The sequence below is a fragment of the Euphorbia lathyris genome, chromosome 3 (genome assembly GCF_963576675.1).
Source record: "Euphorbia lathyris chromosome 3, ddEupLath1.1, whole genome shotgun sequence".
NCBI classification, from domain to species: domain Eukaryota; kingdom Viridiplantae; phylum Streptophyta; class Magnoliopsida; order Malpighiales; family Euphorbiaceae; genus Euphorbia; species Euphorbia lathyris.
The window spans coordinates 88,560,291-88,576,292 of NC_088912.1; the positions used below are offsets into that span (position 1 = coordinate 88,560,291).

Genomic DNA, 16,002 nt, shown 5'->3' on the forward strand with positions numbered 1-16,002 from the left:
CCTAGTGTTTCTATTTTATTTTGGCTTCAATTAAATAATGGTAAAACAATAATTTTACTGTTTGATGAATAGGAAGGGGCAGTATGGTCATACAATGAAGTTAAATTTGTTGCGAAATACTGCACGATTTGTGAACTAACGCCGATGACTTGAAGTTAACGTCGGATAGGTAACGTGTCGGCCAATGGAACCAACAATGGTAACTGAAAGTAACCAGTAGGTAACGTTAACCTAAGACCGATGAACGATAACTGACAAGTGGCAGTTAACAAGGGTAATTAGAGATCACGTGGAGTGGAGGGTGCTACTTTGTCAGAAAAATGCAATTTGTTGAATCCCTTGAAAGTGACGTTTTATTGCCGGTAATTCATAACCGTCTACTTTCTTTGGTCTATGGATTTTTTGATGGGTGCATTTTTTTTGTATGACCTACTATAAAATAAAACATTTGATCAACCAACAATTTCACAATTATTTTAAGGAAAATGGATCAATTTTGGTTAAAGGTTATTTGAAAATTTCAATTTTACTATCAACACATGAATAATTTGATTTCGCTCTTACTAACAATTTTAATTCACTTTAAATAATTTTATCGGAAAACAAAAATCTATGTAGTTGATATCAGAGATTGGATTTATATGAATAAATTTTAGATATGATTTATAATAAAAGGAGGATTGACGAGTCTTAACTCTAACTAAATCTTGAACAAGATTATCTTAGTATATCTATGCAACGACGGAGCTATGAATTCATATCTGGATGAACGTGTGATTCAGGGTTTTCAAAGTAAGATACGACAGAAATAGCTGGATAGGGAGATCCACTAGCTGAAGTATATCCGCCATCATATCTTATCTCGACAGTTTCAGGGAAGATCAAACTGACGCTTTTATATATTCTTTAAAGGAGAATGAATATACAGTAGAACCTCTATATAGGAATACTCTATATTAGAATAACCTCCCAATTGTTATACAAATAGTCCGGTCCTAAGTGTATTCATATATAGAGGTTTTACTGTACTTAAATGGCAATTAATAGCAATTAAAGAGGCGTAATGACGTGGTTGTTCACTACGAACATCTTGAATGCTCAGAGGTTGCAAAACAGCATATAAATAAATACCTTAACTTGGGTATGTTTCAGGTATGTTGGCTAACTTCCTCCAAACTCTTGTCATTATCCATTTTCTTATCAAATGTCATACCGACTTCAGTATCAGAGTGTTTCCGACTGAACCCAACGAAACCTCACAAAAAAGGGATTCCGATTAAGAAATTTTGACGAGTTATCAAGTTATTAATTGCACTTTTCGATCTAAAGGAGCATTAATTGGAGTTGGTTGTACGAATTGACTAGAACGAAAATGTGCAATATTTTTAGGGAGTGAAGATAAAATTTCGTGTCACAGACTCCATCTTTTGATGCAAGTTATGTCAAACCCGACCTAAAATAAGATCAGATAAGACGGTGAGACATTACCACTGACTTATTATATAAACCAGTAGCAGTATCTCTCAAATAAGAAGAAAAATCAAATCAAAAACCAAATTCTGGTTTTAAGCTAAAATGACCAACATATGTCATTTCCAGCATAACATTTTCATACGGAGTCCGATTAAGTCGATTCAAAACCCCTGGAAACGTAAGATAATAATAATAAACTTTCATTTAGGACTCCATGACAGATTCAGCCTATATCTGGTCGAAAAATGCATTACAAGATTCTGATATGAATCTGATTTTTCCGCATCACCTATATAGACAATTCTTTATTATATCTAGCTCAAAGTTATGACTTAATCATAACCGATATCACACTATTCCACAAGTTCTCAACTTTTACTAATTATATCTATACCTGTAGATAATACAAACCAAACAAAAGGACACTGCCAAAAACAAGTTCTTCAAGTGTCCGTATACTATCCACATATATGTACATGAACAAAATGGATGCAATACCCTAGAGACGACTTGCACCTCGTAGCTGTAACCGAACCACGCCCTAGGATCGAGTACCCCTCTCGGTACCTTGCACTTCTTCGCCTAAAACCAAAACATTAAAAACATTTTGAAAACATGAGATAAAAATCTCAATAAGAAACTATCAGCTATAAAAATCATCTTTACTTAATATAACTACATATATATACATTTATAAAGGATTTAATCAAAACCTTGTAAAATATACACAAAACTAAAGTTCATAATAGGATCAAGGTATTAAACCAAAAACCAAAAATATATAATCTTGTATCCATTCTTGAGTTCATCCCCTTATAATTCAAATCACAATTCACAACATATACGAGACGTCTCTTAACATTGTCTATCCCATATGGTCTTACCCAACACTTCTCTGCCATACCCAGTAGGTCTTCAGACTGTGTACACAGGCCATATTTCTCACTAAATATGGTCTTTGAAAATTAAATCCACCATACCGGACTACTCTCAAGAGATACCAAACATTTAATTCCATATATATATATATATATATAGATTGAAACCAAAAACATATACGTATATATGTATATACTTCACTTGATCATAATCAAGTTCACAAGTGTTCAATTCTCCAAAATATCAATCGTTAATCAAATAAAATTCCAAAATTGATCAACCACTGAAACCTCAAATCAATATAACCTAGTAAAATCTGTAATTCATATTTAAACATAGTCAATAGTTCATTTGAACTATAATTTCACAATAAAAAGCAAGATTGTGAAAAACCTCAATTTTACAAAATTCCAGCATCTCCCTAAAATATCAATTTCTGGAAATTCTTTGATTATATATATATCTATATACATAAAACTCAAAATATAGTTGATAGTGACTTACCTTGACTGCTAATTGAAGAAAACAACTCGTTCAATTTGCCTCTAAATCCTGTCTAAGATGTTTTCCCTCCAAACGCTTCCGAAACTCAAAAACTCTTCGGTTAGGATTTAGATCTATGCCTAAGGATGCTATAGTTTAAATTTCAAGTGATTTGGACGGTCGAATCTCCGTAAATCAAAGAAACGGTGGAGAAACGGTCGAAGAACGATTTGATAAAAAGAAAAAGAAACAGAGGAGAAGAGAAAAGAATTAAAAGAAGAAGACGATGCAATGTCCTGTAAGTTTCAGGATTTATATCCAAAATTTGGCAAATATCCATTTTGGTCCTCCATCTTTATATAATCTTTTAATAATTACCCTAAACTTTTAATTTGCACATCAACCCATCAAATTAACTCCAAATTTTTCCTATAACATCAAATAAAAATCACATACCTCATAATTATAATATATATTAATATCTAGACATAAATTCTAGAAATTTAGACACGGACGTGACAATCCTCCTCACCTTAAGAAATTTCGTCCACGAAATTGTACTTACCCGTCTAGGTGAATAAATGGGGATATTGTTGTCTCATATCCTCCTCTCTTTCCCAGGTTGCTTCCTCACGAGAGTGTCTGTGCCACATAATTTTAACAAGTGGTATGGTTTTGTTCCTGAGGACTTTCTGTTCTCTAGCTAGAATAGCTACTGGTTCCTCTTTATAGGACAAGTCTTCAGACAATTCAATTGGCTGCTCTCGAATGATGTGATTCGGATCACTCATATACCTCCGTAGCATTGAAACATGGAATACATCATGTATATTGGAGAGATTCTGAGGCAATTGTAATCGATATGCAACTGGCCCAACTCTTTCCACAACTTCATATGGACCAATGAACCTAGGACTCAACTTCCCTTTCTTGCCAAACCGAAGTAAACCCTTCCACGGTGATACTTTCAGAAATACTCTATCTCCCACATCATATTCAATTGGTCTTCGTTTCAGATCTGCATAACTCTTTTGTCTGTCTTGTGCTTCTTTTAATTTCTGTTGTATGATTTGCACCTTTTCTGTTGTCAACTGCACTATCTCAGGCCCTAATAACTGTCTCTCGCCTACTTCAGACCAACATAATGGAGTTCTACATCTTCTTCCATATAAGGCTTCATAAGGTGCCATATCAATACTAGATTGATAACTGTTATTATATGCAAACTCCATTAAAGGAAAATGTACATCCCAACTACTTTGAAAATTCAAAATGCTAGCTCTCAGCATATCTTCCAAAGTTTGAATGGTACGCTCACTCTGACCGTCAGTCTGTGGATGGAAAGCTGTACTGAAATTCAATCTTGTGCCTAATGCATCTTGAAAACTAGGCCAAAACCTTGATGTAAAGCGAGGATCCCTGTCAGAAACAATAGAAACCGGTACACCATGAAGTCTAACAATCTCCTTGATATACAACTGTGCCAACTTCTCTAAAGAAAAAGTCACTTTCACCGGAAGAAAGTGGGATGATTTTGTTAATCTATCCACAATTACCCATATAGAATCATTACCATATTGTGTACGAGGTAATCCACTGACAAAATCCATTGTAATATGTTCCCACTTCCATTCAGGAATAGGAAGTGGTTGTAAAGTACCAGCAGGTCGTTGATGTTCTGCTTTGACTTGTTGACAACTTAAACATCTACCCACATATTCAGCTATCTCCCTTTTCATTCCTTTCCACCAGAAATGCTCTCGAAGATTTCTGTACATTTTAGTACTCCCAGGGTGCATTGCATATGATGAATCATGAGCTTCTTCTAATATCTCCTTCTTGATATCATTAACATTCGGAACACACATTCTGTCTCCAAACCTTAACATGCCATCTCCTATTACCTTATATTCAATCTTCTTCCCCTCGCTAACGTCTTTTCTGATTTGTTCTAAAAATTCATCTTGATTTTGAGCTTCTTTAATTCTGTCTCGAAGAATCGGTCTCACCTTCAGCATTGCACATAATACTACCCCATCTCCACAAATCAGTTCAACATTCAAAGCTCTCATATCAAGCAATAAAGACATTCTCACTGATTGTATATAACTCAAACTTCCAACGTTCTTGCGACTCAAAGCATCAGCTACAACATTAGCTTTACCAGGATGATATTCAATAGTCAGGTCATAGTCTTTCAATAACTCAATCCATCTCATTTGCCTCAAATTCAATTCCTTCTGTGTCATTATATATTTCAGACTTTTATGATCAGTGAATATTAGACACTTTTCACCATAAAGATAATGTCTCCAAATCTTTAAAGCAAACACCACGGCAGCTAATTCAAGATCATGTGTCGGGTAATTCAATTCGTGTGGCCTTAATTGTCGTGACGCATAAGCAATAACGTTATCATTCTGCATCAATACAATTCCGAGACCTTGCCCTGATGCATCACTATACACTGTATAACCTTCACCCACTATAGGTAGTGCTAACACAGGAGCACTGATAAGTCTTGACTTTAATATATCAAAACTTTCTTGACATTCAGGTTTCCACTCAAATTTAACACCCTTCCGCAGTAATCGTGTCATCGGACAAGCTATAAGTGAGAATCCTTTCACAAATCTTCTGTAATAACCCGCTAATCCTAGGAAACTACGTACTTCATGTACATTCGATGGTGCTTCCCAATTAGCTACAGCTTCAACTCTTTTAGGATCAACTAAAATTCCCCTAGCTGATACCACATGACCTAAGAACATCATTTCATCAAGCCAAAACTCACATTTGCTAAATTTTGCATACAATTGTTTCTCCCTTAGAATCTGCAAAACTGTTCTCAAATGTTTACTGTGATTTTCCTTATCCTTAGAATACACAAGAATATCATCGATAAACACAATCACAAACGTATCTAAGTAAGGTTTAAAAATCCTATTCATAAGGTCCATAAAAGCAGCAGGTGCATTAGTTAATCCAAATGGCATAACCAAAAATTCATAATGCCCGTATCGAGTTCTAAAAGCTGTTTTCTGAACATCCTCTTCCCTGACCTTCAATTGATGATACCCAGTTCTCAAGTCAATTTTTGAAAATATGGTTGCTCCTTGCAATTGATCAAACAAATCGTCAATTCTAGGTAATGGATACTTGTTACGAATAGTAACCTTGTTCAGTTGACGATAATCAATGCATAACCGCATTGTACCATCCTTCTTTTTTACAAACAAAACTGGAGCTCCCCATGGTGATACACTAGGTCGAATATAACCCTTATCCAATAACTCTTGCAACTGCACTTTCAATTCTTTCATTTCTGCTGGTGCCATTCTATATGGTGCAAGTGATATAGGAGCAGTACCAGGCTGCAAATCCATTACAAACTCTACTTCTCTTACTAGTGGTAACCCTGGTATTTCATCTGGAAAGACATCTGCATATTCATTCACAATTGGCACATCTTCTAATTTAGGAGATTCTTTATTACTATCTACCACATATGCCAAGAAAGCGTCACATCCTTTCCTTAGCATTTTCATAGCTGTCATAACTGTGACTATACTTCTACGTACACCTCTCTCACCATGAAACACATATCCCTCTCCACTAGCTAATACTAGATTAACTTTCTTTTTCGAACAATCTACCATTGCTTGATATTTAGATAATGAATCCATGCCTAAGATGACATCAAATGTTTGCACCATCAAAGGTATCAAATTCACATCTATAAAAGACTCTCCTAACTTCACTTCACAATTAGGATACACATGTGTACATACTAAAGATTATCCCATAGGCATGCTAACAGTTAAACGTTCTGGCATAAGTTTTGACTCCCAAATTATATCAGACATAAATAATGGAGACACAAAAGAATGTGTAGCACCAGGATCAATAAGCAGATAAGCATATTTTCCAAATAAAGAAATCGTACCAGTGATAACTTCTGCAGATGCAACAGCTTCTTGTGGAGTCATAGCAAAAGCTCGAGGTTGAGTTGCAGCTCTATCTGACTGATTACCCTGATTCCTAGCTCCTTGAGAAGTATTACCAGCTCCTCTTCCCATATTAGTACCTCTACCATTACCCCAATTATTTCCTCTCCCAAACAAATTACCTCTACTTCCTCTGTCAGTCTGTAATCCTCTACCCCTTCCAACTCTGTTCAGTTTAGGACATCTAGTACGTACATGTCCTTCCTCACCACACTCATAACAAACAATTCGTCTTTGTGGTTCAGTTGTCCTCCCTGAAGGACAATCCCTTCTTAAGTGACCACTTCCGCCACACTGAAAACACTGTAATGTTCTCTTTCTGCATTCACCTGAATGAAATTGCCCACACTGACTACACTTTAAAACATTACCACTGCTAGCAATTGAAGGACTGTGTGAAGCTTGGCTAAAAGTATCAGGTGCTCGAAAAGTACTACGATTCACAAATGCTCCTCTTGAAGCCTGACTTTGTATCTGACTACCCCGAAACTGAGATGGTCCTCCTCTAGCAAACTTTGATCTCCCAAACTCCTCTGACTGCTTCTGACTAGTCTCAGATTCTAACTTCCCCTTTAACTTTTCTTTCTGTAATGCTTTCTCTACCCAGCCACGATAATGTACACCCTCGTATAAACTCAGCTCATTCTGATAAAATGCACTCAATCCGTCCTTAAATCTCTCACATTTCACTTCCTCAGTAGGAAACCACTGACTAGCATAACGATATAAATCATCAAACTTGTCCACATACTCTTTCATAACCATAGTCCTCTGTTTCAAATTAAAGAACTCATTTCTCTTCGCCTTCTGGAATGTTTCAGTCAGATATTCTCTCATGAACTCACATTTGAAAACTCCCCAATTCAAACCTTCAGGATACAAACCCCTGACCCGAGTTAACCATGCATCTGCTGGTCCATGTAATAAACCAAACACAACCCTGACTTTATCCTCATCCCGTAACTGCATAGTACTAAAGGCTTTTTCTGTAGCTTTTAACCAATTATCAGCTTCCTCAGAGTCAATTGTACCTTTGAAATCAAATGCCCCACAATTTTTAGCATCCTCAATTAGCTCACTGGGCCTTCTATGTGCTTCCCGTGTTTCCATTATAGTAACAAAAGCTTCAACTAAAGCTCGGGGTTCAAGTTGTACTACTTGTGGCATTGCAGGTTGTTCAGCTGGAAGATTAACAGGTCGACGTGGAGGCAATGGTTGTTGTTGTCTTTGAGGTTGGTTAATGGGTGGAACTCTTGCATCAGAGGCTTCACTATCCCCTATGCCCTCAAGACCCCATCCTAGCTCTCTTCTGTCCTCATCTCTACCTCTACCTCTACCTCTATTTAGAGGCGGTCGGCCACGCGGTCGTCTCGGATGCATCTATATGATAAAGACACAATTATAATTATATGTAGATATATGATATGCATGAAGGTCATGTGTGCAACACAAGAAATAAAAGAATCACATTATATTACCTATATATCCACTCATGGATATGGATTAAACCTATGCTCTAATACCAAAATGTCAAACCCGACCTAAAATAAGATCAGATAAGACGGTGAGACATTACCACTGACTTATTATATAAACCAGTAGCAGTATCTCTCAAATAAGAAGAAAAATCAAATCAAAAACCAAATTCTGGTTTTAAGCTAAAATGACCAACATATGTCATTTCCAGCATAACTTTTTCATACGGAGTCCGATTAAGTCGATTCAAAAACCCCTGGAAACGTAAGATAATAATAATAAACTTTCATTTAGGACTCCATGACAGATTCAGCCTATATCTGGTCGAAAAATGCATTACAAGATTCTGATATGAATCTGATTTTTCCGCATCACCTATATAGACAATTCTTTATTATATCTAGCTCAAAGTTATGACTTAATCATAACCGATATCACACTATTCCACAAGTTCTCAACTTTTACTAATTATATCTATACCTGTAGATAATACAAACCAAACAAAAGGACACTGCCAAAAACAAGTTCTTCAAGTGTCCGTATACTATCCACATATATGTACATGAACAAAATGGATGCAATACCCTAGAGACGACTTGCACCTCGTAGCTGTAACCAAACCACGCCCTAGGATCGAGTACCCCTCTCGGTACTTTGCACTTCTTCGCCTAAAACCAAAACATTAAAAACATTTGGAAAACATGAGATAAAAATCTCAATAAGAAACTATCAGCTATAAAAATCATCTTTACTTAATATAACTACATATATATACATTTATAAAAGATTTAATCAAAACCTTGTAAAATATACACAAAACTAAAGTTCATAATAGGATCAAGGTATTAAACCAAAAACCAAAAATATATAATCTTGTATCCATTCTTGAGTTCATCCCCTTATAATTCAAATCACAATTCACAACATATACGAGACGTCTCTTAACATTGCCTATCCCAGATGGTCTTACCCAACACTTCTCTGCCATACCCAGTAGGTCTTCAGACTGTGTACACATGCCATATTTCTCACTAAATATGGTCTTTGAAAATTAAATCCACCATACCAGACTACTCTCAAGGGATACCAAACATTTAATTCCATTTAATTACATATACGTATATATGTATATACTTCACTTGATCATAATCAAGTTCACAAGTGTTCAATTCTCCAAAATATCAATCGTTAATCAAATAAAATTCCAAAATTGATCAACCACCGAAACCTCAAATCAATATAACCTAGTAAAATCTGTAATTCATATTTAAACATAGTCAATAGTTCATTTGAACTATAATTTCACAATAAAAAGTAAGATTGTGAAAAACCTCAATTTTACAAAATTCCAGCATCTCCCTAAAATATCAATTTCTGGAAATTCTTTGATTATATATATATATCTATATACATAAAACTCAAGATATAGTTGATAGTGACTTACCTTGACTGCTAATTGAAGAAAACAACTCGTTCAATTCGCCTCTAAATCCTGTCTAAGACGTTTTCCCTCCAAACGCTTCCGAAACTCAAAAACTCTTCGGTTAGGATTTAGATCTATGCCTAAGGATGCTATAGTTTAAATTTCAAGTGATTTGGACGGTCGAATCTCCATAAATCAAAGAAACGGTGGAGAAACGGTCGAAGAACGATTTGATAAAAAGAAAAAGAAATAGAGGAGAAGAGAAAAGAATTAAAAAGAAGAAGACGATGCAATGTCCTGGAAGTTTCAGGATTTATATCCAAAATTTGGTAAATATTTATTTTGGTCCTCCATCTTTTAATAATTACCCTAAACTTTTAATTTGCACATCAACCCATCAAATTAACTTCAAATTTTTCCTATAACACCAAATAATAATCACATACCCCATAATTATAATATATATTAATATCTAGACATAAATTCTAGAAATTTAGACACGGACGTGACAAGTTAATTAAAGAGAAAAATATAAAAATAAATCTTGGAGTTTGATGGATTTGTAAAAACAGTCCACATGGTTTAGAAGTTTATAAACATAGGTTCTGTGCCTTTTCCAGTTTATAAACCCAGTCATTTTGTCAAAAATTATTATCGTGGCCATTTACCAAAAAAATGAACGATTTTAAGCAATTAAAAAAATTGACTTTTCAAATTAATTAAACCACAAATATTGTATAATTAAAATATTTAATTCACGTATCCTTTAACTGCAAATTTCACAAAACATAAAACCTCTGTTTACAAACTTATATACTACGAAATATTGTATTTATAAATCAGTCAAACCAAAAAATTTATTTTATAATAATTTACTTAAATTTGTTGACCTGAATAAATTTGAGCCGTAGAGTATTTTATGTTTTACGAGTGGTTGAATTTATAATTTTAAATTTGGGTCAATTTATAACGGAATTATGAAACTTTGTACAATACCACCTAGTTGTGGGCTGATAGTGCCTCACATCCAAGGTGGGAAAGAAAATAATAACAAATAAATAAAGGAAATTTACGTATAAATTTACTTTTAAAAATTATTTACATTTATATTAAGTTATAATTTTGAATTATATCGAATTAATAAAATAATATATTTTAATAGAGTTAGGAATCTTAGATATATTATTTAGGGGAGAAATTATATTATACTTCCGATGCAATACACCCGATCAATTAAAAGAGGCAATATGTAGATGTTTATTTCTTAACACCAACCATATCACATGAATTGATATTCATTCCTCTTTTGATTGGTCGAGTGAATTACACCCGGTGTATAATAGAAGTTCTCTATCTAGGGTTTAAAATGTATGAATTGAGATTTAGAATTTTTAAATTGGCTTAATAGGCACCCAGCCCCCTAAACTTGTAACTTTTTTTTCATCTGGTCCCTTCAACTTAGGGGACAACCTCTTAACCCTCTCAACTCTCCAAAAACATCACATACAGCCTCTTACACCCCTATGTTCGGTCAAAATATTGACCCGTGTAGAAAACGCACTTGACTATTGACCACACCAATATCACGCGTCATTTTTTTATTAAAATTTTCCATTCTGGCATAAGAATTCTGATCGAAATCCATCTCTGGTAGTTGCTCGCCGAGCACAATTGGGCTTGCTCGCCGAGCAGATCTCAATGGAAAAATTTAATTAAAAATGACACGTAGCATTGGTGTGTTCAACAGTCAAGCGTATTTTCTACACGGGTCAATATTTTGACCGAACATATGGGTGTAAGAGGTTGTATGTGATGTTTTTGGAGAGTTGAGGGAGTTGAGAGGTTGCCCCCTAAGTTGAGGGGGCCAGATGAAAAAAGTTACAAGTTTAGGGGGTTTGGTGCCTATTAAACCTTTTTAAATTATAATATAAATACATACTTTATTATATATAGAAAATAGTAATATATTTACAATCTAAATATTGATAATATAATTTAGTTATAATTTTATAGTTGTTTTGTGATATTCCCAACAAATAAATAAGGGAAATTACAAAAAAAAATGTCTAGTTTATAAGACTTGTTCCCTTCATACCAGAATTCTTGTTTTAATTATTTTTATATGCATTGTTTATTTCCACAATTTTTCTTCTTGCTCACCTGTGGCGAAACTCTATGAAACTTATTGAAATTTTGATGAAATTAGATAAAAGTGAAACTTGGTAAAACTTGTTAAAACCTTGTGATACCATAGTGAAACCTTGATCAAAATTGGAGAAACTCAGATGAAAAACTTTGTGAAGCTGGATGAAATATTTAGTGAAACTTTGTTAAATATTGGTGAAACTCTATAACGAATTATGAAAATTTGAAACTTAGAGGAATTTTGGTGAAACTTTTGATGAAACTCATCGAAATTTTGGTAGAACTTGATAAAACTGTTGTATCATTTTTTATCACACTAAATCATTTTTTTGGGGGTATTTTAGGAATGATTTTTATACTTAAAGAGATAATTCATATATCTAGTAAAATAGAAATGTCTGCCTCGGTCAGTTTGACTTTATTACAGCCCTACAATGGTAAGTTCATGTTTACCAAGTCACAATATATAAGAGTGAGAAAGTTATTTTCTCATTCTCAAGTCTATGGCTGTAATTAAGTCGAGCTGAGCCTGTTAATATTCGGTTTGTCAGAAAATTCACAAGTTCGAGCTCGGACTCAACATCCTATTCACTCGTTAATTCTGTTTATAAACTTCACTCGCGAACAACTCATTAATTATGTTCATTTGAAATTCCTTTAACACAAAACTATATTATTTTGAAACCTACAAAACTAAAGTTTACACAAAACAGGGATGACGTCTATTGACTAACCCGGGCTCGTTGGCGGCTAGAGTTTTCTGTGCCAGGTATTATCCTAATTCCTCTTTTATTTATGCTTCTTTGAAGGCTAATCCCGATTTTGTTTGGACTGCTGACCTCATATTTGGAAGCTTGTTGTCATGTTCTGATTAGCGCGTTACATAATTCAGATATGTTCGGTATTATTGTCGAAGACTTTAAATCCTTAGCTAAGGATATTTCATTGTGTTCTTTTTCTTTTATTAGAAGATCAGCGAATCAATTAGCTCATGCTTTAGCCTGAGCCTGTGTTATTATGTCTGATTAAAAGAGTGGTGTTCAACCCCTCTTTATTTTCTCTGTAATGCTCTTGTTGTTCAAGTTTAATAAACTTTTTTCAAAATAAATTTACATAAAACTACGTTGTTTTACATTTCACTTTCTATAAAAATACTATTATTAAAAAAAATCGAATCAAGATTATGCACGAGCGTGTTCACAAACACCATAATCGAAAATCGAACCTGCTCGGGAACTTTCGATCTGAATTTCATCATATTCAAAACTCACCCCGTTTATAAATGGAACTAAACACGATTAAAGAGGATCCATAATTACAGGGATTATATTATATTATATGTACAATAAACATAAACCAAGATTACAAATCCAATAAATATATACACCATATTTACAATTAAATTAACTACGGCATATATATATACACATTACACACAACAGAAAGGTAAAAAAGAAAAGAAAAGAAAAACACCCCAACAAAGATATATATAGATATATACAGAAAAAAGCTCACAGATTGAAATCGGAGCCAGTTTTCCTACTTGATTTAATTCCGTAATTCCTCTCACTATTACTCCACTCCAATTAATGAGAAGCATCCTTCAAAAATTAAAAATCCCATCTTTATTCTTTTGATTTTTAATTTTTGTTGCCCATTTCATTTCTCTGCCATTTTCCTCTCTCAACTCAACGATCCAAAGCACTTATAACAATCCTGCATTTAACATATATTTAATTAATTGGGATGTCTTAAATAATATTTGGAAGGTCTGAAATGATGGTTATAAATATCAATCAAACTGTGTTTTTAATTTTTGATAATATACGATTAAAATTGATCTTACTTGTATACGTTAGGTTAAATTTGCACCATTTCATACTTTAAAGACTAAATCTGCACTTCTCTTAGAATGTTAAAGTTAAATTTGGTTTTTATATTAAAAAAAAACTAATAATAACAACATAAATTTCTGTCTGTAAAAGATCAATTTTATTCTATGTTGCACGGAAACAGATACGAAAACTGAAACGGAAACGAATACTGGAAAATGCAATTTCGGAAAAACATAGAAAATGAAAAACATAGGATACGGAAACGTGAGGGAAAGTGTTAGACATCCCACATTGCTAAATGAGGAAGCTATATGGCTCCTTAAAATATATGAGGCAATCCTTACCCTTTTGAGGTACCTTTTGGGGTGAGTTAGGCCTTTGTTTACATGGTATCAGAGCCATGCTCCCGCTGATATTAGCGTCACGCACCAAATGAATTGGGCGTGTTAGACATCTCACATTGCTAAATGAGGAAGCTATATGACTCCTTAAATATGTGAGGCAATCCTCACCCTTTTGAGGTACCTTTTGGGGTGAGTTAGGCCTTTGTTTACGGAAAGACATATCTATAAATGTTAAAAAAAATATAATAATAGATTAAAAAAAAAAAACAAGATTGAAGAACAAGAAGAAGAAAATCCAAGCTCAATCAAGATTCAAGAGACAAATTAGAGGAGAGAAATATGGGGAAGTTCTTTAAATTTAAGGATACAAGGAACGAATTATCTCTTAAACATGAAGTTTCAATTTTCCTAATCCTAGATTGAATAAGAATTGCAAAATAGAAAGTTTGAATTTTCAAGAATTTTGATAGATAGACAAACATGTTTAAAAATTGAGAGACGTGTAATTACGGAAATGTGTCCGAGAGTTTTCGTTTCCCGCATCTACCACAAAACTGTAGAGTTTATTCTTCATTTTTGCTTGACATAAAATTAATATTATGAGTTAGATTGAAGGGTCAAATTAGGGAGAGGGTGGGGATAATATCTCATGGAAAGTCCATTGACCACTGATTCCGAGCAATAAATTCAAAAACAAAAATAAAATTACGGACGGAAAATTATGCCGTAAATACATATTCTGTCGGTAATATTGGTAGAAACATAGAATTAAAAGGGAGGAAGCTAACCAGTCATAAACAGTGGGAGTTCTAGGCTCAGCACGTTCTAATGTTTCAGCAGATGTTTTCCTCCATGTCAATCTCTGGATTTGATCATCTTGCGGTGTTCCAGCTACATTAAAACACCCAAAATTCAGTGAGAAAAACCCAGAGTACCATTTTAGACGTTAAGAGTAATAAATAAAACTCACGTGTAAAAGGCGTCGAGACGGAGGGGGAGGAAGAAGAAGAAAGAGGAGAATCAGGAAGGGAAGCAGAAGAAGTATGAACAGAAAGATTCCTAAAATTAGGATTATTCCTAAGAACAGTAATGCTTCGAGAAATGGCGATGTTGTCGTGACCAGGAACAACTGAAGAATTCGAACCATTAATTGAATAAAACTTTCGCAGTTTGCCTAATCCTGCATCAGGCGTAGGCCCTGCAAGCGTTTCGTCCCACAGCTTATGGAGAATTCCCATTCTTATTAATTTTTTAAATTTTCCTCCTGATCTGCTGTAACAACCCCCAAATCTTACAAAAAAAGATAAGAAAAACAGGAACTGCTTTTTCTTGTATGTCTGTCTGACCTTAAAATTTACGAGTGTTACCAAAATGCAGGAGGAAGGGGGCGAAACGCGGAAGAGAGAAGATGAAAGAAAGAAGATTGGAAAGAGGGGTTTTTTTTTTTTGGGAGAGGGGTAGGGTTGGTATTTTATAGAGCAAATTCAGGGGGATGGATGGTTTTGATGGCTGGCTATTATGATTGTATTGTTCCGGCTTGTTTGGCTTTTCTTTGGAGCCGTTGAATTTGTTCTAATATTGTTGTGGAATTTTTATATTTAGATTTTTAGATTAATTTAATCATTTTGGATTTTTTTTTTTTTATTAAGTTTGCTTTCTGAATTTGTCTAAAAAGTTTGATTGGCTTCTTGAATTTTCAAAGTGTTCCAATAGTCCCATCAACTTGTATAAAATGTTCAGTTAGCCTCCAGAACTTGCGCAAAATGTAATCAATTAATCAATCGCTTGCAAAAAAAAAGTAAGTTAAGTGCAGAAGATATATTGCACGAGTCTTAAAAAAAGTAAAACGTTCAAAATCGGAGTATACGGTTCTAGTATTAGAGATCACAAGTTGTATAGTTGAGCAATCAATAATTTCATTTTTAATCTATTTTTTA

The 16,002-nt window shown here is 34.1% G+C and overlaps 2 protein-coding genes across 2 annotated transcripts; both read right to left on the minus strand.

Annotated features, from left to right (window-relative positions):
• Window positions 1–1,697: 1,697 nt before the first annotated feature.
• LOC136224101 (uncharacterized) lies at window positions 1,698–9,996 on the minus strand. The gene is made up of 4 exons (XM_066012356.1): window positions 9,763–9,996; window positions 8,903–8,986; window positions 6,782–8,222; window positions 1,698–2,055 (listed from the first exon to the last, which is right to left on the minus strand). The coding sequence occupies exons 3-4, from the start codon at window positions 8,220–8,222 to the stop codon at window positions 2,015–2,017; spliced, it is 1,482 nt and encodes a 493-aa protein (XP_065868428.1). The 5' UTR covers window positions 8,903–8,986; window positions 9,763–9,996; the 3' UTR covers window positions 1,698–2,014.
• Window positions 9,997–13,192: 3,196 nt separating this feature from the next.
• Window positions 13,193–15,511, minus strand: LOC136224946 (dormancy-associated protein homolog 4). Its single transcript, XM_066013372.1, has 3 exons — window positions 15,036–15,511; window positions 14,854–14,956; window positions 13,193–13,602 (listed from the first exon to the last, which is right to left on the minus strand). The coding sequence occupies exons 1-3, from the start codon at window positions 15,301–15,303 to the stop codon at window positions 13,575–13,577; spliced, it is 399 nt and encodes a 132-aa protein (XP_065869444.1). The 5' UTR covers window positions 15,304–15,511; the 3' UTR covers window positions 13,193–13,574.
• Between the last annotated feature and the right edge of the window lie 491 nt (window positions 15,512–16,002).

Bases quoted from the DNA above. Each gene is read 5' to 3' on its own strand.
- LOC136224101 (XM_066012356.1), bottom strand. From the start codon at position 8,222: ATGCATCCGAGACGACCGCGTGGCCGACCGCCTCTAAATAGAGGTAGA. The intron at 2,056-6,781 runs GTACGATTTCTT...TTTTGGTTTTAG, and splicing joins ATCTGCAGAAGTTATCACTG to GCGAAGAAGTGCAAGGTACC.
- LOC136224946 (XM_066013372.1), bottom strand. From the start codon at position 15,303: ATGGGAATTCTCCATAAGCTGTGGGACGAAACGCTTGCAGGGCCTACG. The intron at 14,957-15,035 runs GTGAGTTTTATT...GTTTTAATGTAG, and splicing joins CGTCTCGACGCCTTTTACAC to CTGGAACACCGCAAGATGAT. The intron at 13,603-14,853 runs GTTAGCTTCCTC...TGTTAAATGCAG, and splicing joins ACTCCCACTGTTTATGACTG to GATTGTTATAAGTGCTTTGG.